Consider the following 9641-nt stretch of genomic DNA (forward strand, 5'->3'; position numbering starts at 1 on the left):
TAGGAACTCAGCTTCTCACCCCTATAATCTGTAGCCCCTCACCAAAACACAGGCATCTCTGTCTGGTTCTAAGTAGCCTAGGATTTGGGGGCACTTTTTTCCTCTGCGTAGGTGTCTCACTATGGGATTTATGAAGAGATGTAGCTTTCTTGTGGTGGTAGAGGGTGGATGGAGCAGATGGAAGCCAGGATGTCCCTGTAAATTTCCATATTCCTGATGTTACTGCTGCAAATTATTGTCTCCTACACCAGTAGTTCTGCAAAACCACCAGCTACTTCACAAGAGAAAGTTATTGCAAAGGACTGAAGAGCCAGGAGCACCATAAATAATACAAATCAGAAAATTTTCTATTTTCAGTGTCTTCAATAACTGTCCCAAAAATTCTTTTCTGAATGAAAACATTTTGGAATCATTACATTCTCTACAGCAGAAATAATGAAATCATAGGTCTATTACTAAAATAAAGTTTAAATATCTATTTGGGTCCCAAATATCAATGTATTTGCAGAGTTGAATTATTCACCCTAAAATTCCATGCTACTAAAAATCACATAGCGATAACTTGTGATTAAAACAAAAGAAAAAAGCAGCAAGTCAAATGGGGTAGTATACTAACTTTATTTTGAATTATTATATAACATGGAATATGTCATCAGAGAAATGAATTAATGAAAAACATTTGTAGTTCAGTTAAGCAGACAATTTGCATAGGAGTTGCTAGATTTAAGTCAGGATGCGGAGCTAACTGAATTATCAATTAGATTAACATAGAATAATCATTTACACGTGTGCAAATTTTTAAACTAAAAGACCTTTACCGTACAGTCTTTGGCAGGTGATTAATCATCTTCCCTGCTATGGGTAATCTCATCTAGATCAAATGTGATCCTTTTAAGCTAGACACCTCTTACTTACAGTAAGCAGGTCTCCATATTGTTAAAGCTACTGGGTTCAGTTTTATGGCTCTAATATTGTTCAAGAACATTTCCCACTTAAAACTATTGAATAGGCCAATGACATGTTTCAGTGAGAAGCAGTAAGTTTGTGATTCATCCCATTTTGTCTTTTGGAACTCTGTGACCAGTACCATAATGTTTTGCTTTGTATCAGTGATTAGCAACTATTTTTTGCCATAAGGGCTAACTAAGGGGAAAATATAAAGCATTTAAGGCCATCTTATTTTCCTCTTCAAAATGAATATAGCTTTTTGAAATTCCCACAGGAGAAAATGTATATTTGTACAAATTTGCTGAATGAAAGAATGTCAGTGAGGAAATTAGCACTGCTTTTTAGCCATCAAAATGTTTATATCTGGGTGTTTTAGCAACAGAGAGCTTTCTAATATTTTATCCTAGAATCAGGCTGCAGGCTTTTTGTATAGCTGGTCAGGCTGTAGGCACCTCTGGGGCCTGTGAGTTGCTCATTTGCTTGAGACATTTATCAAAATATGCTGATTGTTGTTGCATTAATTGTAACAAATTTTAAGAGAATACCTTCTAATTTTGAAGATTATATTCTATTATTTACTGAATTAAAGATAATCCTTTTGGTAACACTGAAAGTTGGTTAAACAAAAATTCTTTTGGGATTAGAACATTTTCCTCTAAACATGTCTTTACACAGACACTGACTGAAAACCAGAACAGAACATGAAGAAATAAACTAAACATGTGTTTAAATAGCAGAAATACCATTGTGTTTATTTTGGTAAATTACAGAAAGAAGGTTTTATTTTCGTATGTGCAGTTAGGCACTGACTGAGGCATTTAGACACCATTAATTATAAAGTGCATTGAATATAAGTTTTGATCCTCTTCAAAGGAATAATTCAATAAAACTCAGATTTCATTCTTGCAATCAGTCAACTCAAAAACATGCATAGATGAAGACTTAGTAAGTGCTAATAACAGTCTTTTATTATTTATGCTCCTGCAACAGTAATAGCAACATATTGTACTTGCATATATCACATTTTATCCAAGGACCTCAAAGTCATTCTATGAAGCAACAGTGTTGGAAACTGAAGATTCCACAGCATGTTAGGTATACTTACTTATGGCATAGGAAATAGATTCCCAACAATAGAGCCAAAATAAAAGACCAAAGAGACAAGCCTATATATTTCTCGTGGTTTATAATTTTCTGAATTTCCAAATTTGCCACTGGTATCGTAACCTACCTACAATGTTGACTCTATGTAAAATTGATTTTTACATCTCAGGAATAAGATGAGGATCAACGAACAAATGCACAGTCTGTCTTTTCTATAGTTCAATAGTCCATCTTTGAATAGCACACAATGGAATGTCAGAAGTGGTTTTTTAATAACATATGTTGACACCTCATTGATTTGTAACAGTCATGGCTATGGTTCTTGGGTAGAGGAGAACATTTTATACTGGAATGACATATATATGTAGGTAAAATATGATAGCTCTATATATTTTAGCACACCTACATTTAACACAAAAGCAAAAGTGCATCAATCCATTGAAGGTCAGCTTTTCAGTCTTTTAAAGGAACAAAGCATTCTGTCTCCTTGCTTAGTACTGAGAACCCTGTCCACCTTAGAGTTTAACTGAGAGGCCCAAGTTAGCATCGTTGAAAATGAGTTTCTGTGGAATCTGCGAACATGCCAGGCAGCCCCTGAGCTGAGTTACAGGACACCGCGAGAAGCTCATCGGGAGGGGGCAAGAGGGCCCCTGAGCTGTTTGGTTCTTGACTTGATGCACAGAGTGTAGCTCTTCTTTGTCAGGGACCCACAGGGTGGGCGTTCTGGGCATTTTTTTCATAAAAGAATTTCCAACACTGCTTGAAATGCAATTTCTTCTTGGACAATGTGGTTAAACTTTCTATCTTTCTGTCAGATATGGAGCTAAGTTAGCTCTTCCTAGGACCTTCTTTACTTCTCAGGAGACGCAGTATGCGTTCATTTTTGGTTAGTTCTGCCGGAAGTTCATTGGCCTGAACGAAGAGAAGATGGGCATTAGCGAATCCCCGCGGCTGGCGTGGTTTTAGGGACTCCAGGGAGGGGCATTTGACCCACTCTTTCTCCTCCACTAATGAAAAAAATCCACACTGGACTCACACTTTTATATAAAGGTATTAAAAAATCTTTAAATGTATAAATATTACTTTTATTTCCTTATCTCATTTTTAGAGACATTTTCCAGCCAGATCCCTTACTAGACTGTAATCTCTTAGGGGGAAGGGTCCAGAGCTAATTAATCATTGTATCCTTATCTCCACCACAATGCCAGCACATCTAGAATGTGCTAAGTACCGGTCAAATTAAATTTTATACCTTATATGTATTTTAATTTATTATTTTATTATTATTTTTTGAGACAGGGTCTTGCTCTGTCACCCAGACTGGAGTGCAGTGGTGCAATCATGGCTCACTGCAGCCTTGACCTCCCCAGCTCAAATGATCCTCCCTCCTCAGCCTCCCAAGTAGCTGGGACCACAGATGTGCACCACCATGCTCAGCTAATTTCCAGAGATGAGGTTTGCCATGTTGCCCCAGCTGGTCTTGAACTCCTCGGTTCAAGTGATCCTTCTGCCTCAGCTTCCCAAAGCGTTTGGATTACAGGCATCATCCGCCGTGCCCAGCCTACCTTATATTTATTAATGTATGACATGAGGTAGTCTGTCCACCAAGGACTTGGGACTGAGTCAGGACTCAGCACAGGTATCTTTTTTTGTTTTTTGAGATGGAGTCTTGATTTGTCACCCAGGCTGGAGTGCAGTTGTGTGATCTCACCTCACTGCAACCTCTGCCTCCTGGGTTCGAGCAATTCTCCTGCCTCAGCCTTCCGAGTAGCTGGGACTACAGGCGCCCGCCACCATGCCCGGCTAATGTTTCTGTATTTTTAGTAGAGATGGGGTTTCGCCATTTAGCCAGGCTGGTCTTGAACTCCTGACCTCAAGTGATCTGCCTGCCGCAGCCTCCCAAAATGCTGGGATTACAGGTGTGAGCCACTGCGCTGGGCCAGGTATGTTTTGATGAGAAGGCAGAGTGAGGAAACCTCCAGAGCATAAGAGACACCTGGGAAAGAACAGCATTGGTGGCTAACACCTTCCACCTGACCCAGTATCACTCGAAGTCCTTTCTTTTCACATTGCTGCTGAGATACATCCATTAGGCATCTAGTGAACCAGTCCCTACCACTGACAACAGGTGTGATGTGGAAGTGGTTCTCAAACCTGTTGGTTTCAGGACCCTTTATACTCTCAAAAATTATTGAAGAGTCTAACAAATTTTGTTTTTAACTTATTAAAAATGAAACCCAAGGGCTATGTGCAGTGGCTCACACCTGTAATGCTAGCACTTTGGGAGGCCAAGGTGAGAGGACCACTTGAGCTCAGGAATTGGAGACCAGCCTGGGCAACATAGTGAAACCTCATCTCTATTATTTAAAAGAAAATATTTTCAAAAGAAAAAAAAATTAAAACTGAGAAAATTAAAAAATATATTAATTCACTAAAATAAATCCAATACAAGTTAATATATTTATGAAAATTAAATTTTCAAAACAAGTAAAATTCTGAGAAGAGTAGCACTGCTTAACAGCTTTACATATTTCTTTCATGTGTAGCTTAACAGAATACAATTGGATTCTCATATCTGCATCTGTATCCTGTTGTGATATGTTGTTTTGGTAGAAGGATATAAAGAAAATTAAGCTCCACACAGCTATGTAGTTGGAAAAGGAAGGAGTATTTTAACAGTCTTTTCAGATTGTTGTAGATACTATTCTCTGATGGCACATCAATATTCAACAAGTGGCAGTTTCTTAAAGGTTAAATGCAATGTGGGATTTGAAACCATATCAGTGAACTTTAAAACCCACAGGTTTATCTATTTATAGTTGGATCTTTTGCCTATGCATGGTTTGTAACGTGCACTGCTCATTTGGAAAACATCAGTTCACTGAGTTTGCAGAATGTTGGCACATTTCATTGTGCAATATCAAAAACTCACATTCTGGCTGGGTGTGGTGGCTCACGCCTATAATCCCAGCACTTTGGTAGGCAGAGGCAAGTGGATCACGTGAGGTCATGAGTTTAAGACCAGCCTGGCTAATATGGCGAAAACCTGTCTCTACTTAAAATACAAAAATTAGCTGGGCGTGGTGGCGCATGCCTGTAATTCCAGCTGAGGCAGAATTCCTTGAAGCTGCGAAGCGGAGGTTGCAGTGAGCTGAGATCGTGCCACTGCACTCCAGCCCGAGTGATAGTGAGACTCCATCTCACAAACAAACAAACAAACAAAACTGATCCATCAGAAGAGCCTTTAAGTTTTGGGAAGCTGTTAAAATCATAGTGGTGGACACCTTGGTCTTTCAAGTAAAACTAGTGTTCTATGAAAAAAGTGGCAGGTTCACTTTGCAGTTCAAACAACTGCACAGGGGCCAATGCAGCTCCATCTTGGATGCTAATCTACCATGTTTACTTCTTTTTTTTTTTCTTTTTTAGACGGAGTCTCACTCTGTTGCCTAGGCTGGAGTGCAGTGGTGCCATATCGGCTCACTGCAACCTCTAACTCCCAGGTTCAAGCAATTCTCCTGCCTCAGCCTCCCCAGTAGCTGGGATTATAGGCGTGCACTACCGTGCCCAGCTAATTTTTGTATTTTAGTAGAGATGAAGTTTCATCATGTTGACCAGGTTGGTCTCGAACTCCTGACCTCAAGTGATGCGCCTGCCTCGGCCTCCCAAAGTGCTGGGATTACAGGCATGAGCCAGCACACTCAGCCTGCCATGGGATTAACGCTAGTTTGGGGAATGCCTCTAAGATTTCTATTTTATCTACTTTTTTGTTGTGGTTCCTACTGAAAATCCTGCCCATAGGTCAAAATGACCTTGCCCATAAGTCCTGCCCTTAGGCAGTCACATAGTGTTCTTGCCTTTCCCTGAGAGGTTGACTTCACTTGTCCTATATATTCCTTCCCTTAGGCCCTGGGTCTTGGGGGTGATGTCCCAAGACTGTGACTCCTGTCCCTGTTACTTTCTGAGAAACTGGACATGTTAGCCTCTTTTTATTTTTTTCTTCTTATCTGCTGTGATCATCTGGATGTCAGCTGCTTTCTTGGCTTCTCAGCTTCCTCAGATTTTTGGGGGCAGGTTTGCCTGCTCACTGCCCAACAGGTGTGCTTTTTTTTTTTCATTTGGAGATGGAGTCTCATTCTGTTGCCATGTTGGAGTGCAGTGGCACAGTCTCGGTGCAACCTCTGCCTCCTGGGTTCAAGCCATTCTCTTGCCTCAGCCTTCCGAGTAGCTGGGACTACAGGTGCATGCCACCAGGCCTGGCTAATTTTTGTATTTTTAGTAGAGACGGGGTTTCACCACGTTGGCCAGGATGGTCTTGATCTCTTGACCTCATGATCCACCCGCCTTAGCCTCCCAAAGTGTTGGGATTACAGGCGTGAACCACCATTCCTGGCCAGGTGCTTTTTCTTGAGATAATCATCATACTTCAGTACACAGCAGAAGCGCCGTAGGCATGCTTTCCATTTTGCCATACAGAATTTTATTTTATTTATGTATTTATTTTGAAACAGAGTCTTATTCTGTCGCCCAGGCTGGAGTGCAATGGCACAATCTCTGCTCACTGCAGCCTCCATCTCCCGAGTTCAAGTGATTCTCCTGCCTCAGCCTCCTGAGCAGCTGGGATTACAGGTGCCCACCACTGCTCCTGGCTAATTTTTATATTTTTAGTAGAGATGGGGTTTCGCCATGTTGGCCAGTCTGGTTCTGAACTCCTGACCTCAAAGTGCTGGGATTACAGGTGTGAGCCACCATGCCCAAAGTGCTGGGATTACAGGTGTGAGCCACCATGCCCAAAGTGCTGGGATTACAGGTGTGAGCCACCATGCCCAGCCCAGAATTTTATTTATTTTTTTCGACAGATGGTCTCACTGTGTCACCCAGGCTGGCATGTACCGGTGCAATCATAGCTCACAACAGCCTCAAACTCCTTCGGCTCAGGCTGGGACTATAGGTGTGTGCCACTATCCCTGGCTTTTTTTTTTTTTTTTTTTTTTCAGTAGAGATGGGGTCTTGCTATGTTACCCTGGCTGGTCTTGAATTCCTGTCTCAAGCAATCTTCCCACCTAGGTCTCCTGAAGTGCTGAGATTATAGGTGCTGGCCACTTTGCCCCACCATCACACAGAATATTATTATTATTATTATTATTATTATTGTCATTATTATTTTTTGAGACAGAGTCTCGTTCCTTTGCTCAGGCTGGAGTGCAACGGTGCGATCTCGGCTCACTGCAACCTCTACCTCCCAAGATCAAGCAATTCTCCTGCCTCACCCTCCTGAGTAGCTGGGATTACAGGCATGCGCGACCACACCTGGCTAATTTTTGTATTTTTAGTACAGACAGGGTTTCACCATGTTGGCCAGGCTGGTCTCGAACTGCTGACCTCATGTGGTCTGCCTGCCTTGGCCTCCCAAAGTGCTGAGACTACAGGTGTGAGCCACTGCACCCAGCCAATCACACAGAATTTTGAAAAGATGTATAGGAAGAGTCAAAATTTAATAAAATTGACATTTTTTTAAACTGCTTTATCAGAGACATTCTTAAGTACAACTGGTATTTTTGTAAAGTAATTTACAAAATTTATAAAATAATTTATAAAGGTTTGTAAAATATTTTGCCAGTACAGTTTAGTGTTCCTTCTTTGGTGTGTACTAAGGCCCCAACAGCTTCTACCACCATTGCTTTTGCTTCTGTACCATTAGAGCAAATGTCAGCACAATGAAAAAGGCACATAACATCTTGTTTGTTTTTCTAGGAGACAGGTTTTCTCTCTCTAAGACTGGAGTGCAATGGCACAATCATGTAGCTCACTGTAGCCTTGAACTCCTGGCTGGGCTCAAGCGATCTTTCTATCTCTGCCACCCTAGTAGTTAGGACTACAGGCACACACCACCATGCCCAGCTATGTTTTTTGTTTTTTTAATTTCTTAAAGAGATGAGGTCTTGCTATATTGCCCATGGTGGTCTTGAACTTTTGGCTTCAAGCGATCCTGCTGCCTCAACCTCCCAAATTGCTGGGATTACAGGCACAAACCACCTAAACTAACATCTTTTTATTATTAAGAATATGGTTTTGAATTCTTTTTTAAAATTGTAAATAGATTTTTCTTTAATAGAGATGGGGTTTTCCTATATTGCCCAGGTTGGTCTTGAACTTTCAGGCTCAAGTGATCCTTGCACCTCTGCCTCCCAAAGTACTGGGATTAGAGGCATGAGCCACTACACCCAACCTTGTTTTGACTCCTTAGACCTCCTGTATGGGTCATGAAGATCTTCAAGGGTCCAAGGATCCCACTTTGAAAACTGTTTGTATAGAGGAATCAGAAGGATGTTCTCATGGCCGGGCATAGTGGCTCATGCTTATAGTTCAGCTACTCGGGAGGCTGAGGCAGGAGTATCACTTAAGCACAGGAGTTCGAGGTTACAGTTAGCTTTGATGGCACCACTGCACTCCAGCCTGGGTGACAGAGTGAGACTCTGTCTCTAAAAAGTAAGAAGGATGTTCTGGGAATTTCAGGGGAGGCCATTAAAGGGTAAGTGGCATGCAGAATGAGGGAGGGAGGCTTGGTTGTAGATGTTACCTGTCTCACCATATTTTTTTCTCCTGCAGCCAACCCTGGAACCCCAGTTGCTTTATCTGGAAACTTGATCCTAGGTGAAGCTTCTGCAGTCCCCATCTTCTAGCTGGATCCTGCTCCCTGACCCCTGTCTGCTGGCTGGGACCTCACTTGTTAGGAAATGTAAATTTGCCACAAGTAGTCTGCTGTGCAGCTGTCCTGTGGCTGCACCCCTTCCCACCACATGGGACCCTTGACACCAATGCTGGATTCAATCACAGAGGAAATTATGCTATGCTACTATAGACCAGAGGCTTCTCTATGGGGTCAAGTTCTGTTAGCTTAGTTCCTGCAGGAACAGACATTGTACAGGCCTAACACCTGGGCCTGCAGAGAAATGCTCCTGGTAAACAGACATAAGCTTCATCCAGTCTCAGAGCAAATACTCAGGAATAATTGAGCTGTCTACATCAGTGGCTGGTCCATGGTGAGCAGACTGGTGGGTAGTTAGAGGAACCTCTACAGTCAAGGAGAAGGGAACTTAAGAAGCTCTACCTCTGTCTACCAACCTGCCAGCGTGTTGCCTTGTGTGACCATCTCCATGAATGTCCATATCCTCTGCCATTAAAAAAAGCTTTATACTTTCAAATCGTGTTGTCAAGTTTTGGTCATTCACATCACCATTCTGTCTTCCATGTCATTCTAAAATCCTGGTTTAGTTCCTCTTCTCTCCCAGTTAGTCCCCACTAGATTCTCAGGTTGCTCAGACTGTACAGATTGATGTGATGGCGAGTGCCCCAGGCTAGCCCCTAAAGGCTATCTCGTTCATTATGGAGCAGGACCATAGGCCCATATTCATGATACTACAGTATCAAACCACTGAAATCTCCCCACTGCTCCTGGGAGAAGATGTGCTCAGTCAAGGGTGTTGGGAACATAAGACCCCTGCACCCAGGGGTATGGTTTTAGTGTGAGGAATGGCTATAGCGTGAGGAGTGGCAATAGCGTGAGGAGTGGCAATAGCGTGAGGAGTGGC

At 42.1% G+C, this 9641-nt stretch overlaps 1 protein-coding gene across 1 annotated transcript in view; it reads right to left on the reverse strand.

Annotated features, from left to right (window-relative positions):
• Positions 1-599: 599 nt before the first annotated feature.
• Positions 600-9641, reverse strand: part of ANKRD29 (ankyrin repeat domain 29) — a 68185-nt gene continuing 59143 nt past the window's right edge. Inside the window, exon 10 of the mRNA XM_017883981.1 lies at positions 600-2964. Within this exon, the coding sequence (XP_017739470.1) occupies positions 2881-2964 (84 nt within the window). The 3' untranslated portion in view covers positions 600-2880. The remainder of the gene's footprint in view (positions 2965-9641) is intronic.

The sequence above is a fragment of the Rhinopithecus bieti genome, unplaced genomic scaffold, assembly GCF_001698545.2.
Source record: "Rhinopithecus bieti isolate Rb0 unplaced genomic scaffold, ASM169854v2 scaffold_13577, whole genome shotgun sequence".
NCBI classification, from domain to species: domain Eukaryota; kingdom Metazoa; phylum Chordata; class Mammalia; order Primates; family Cercopithecidae; genus Rhinopithecus; species Rhinopithecus bieti.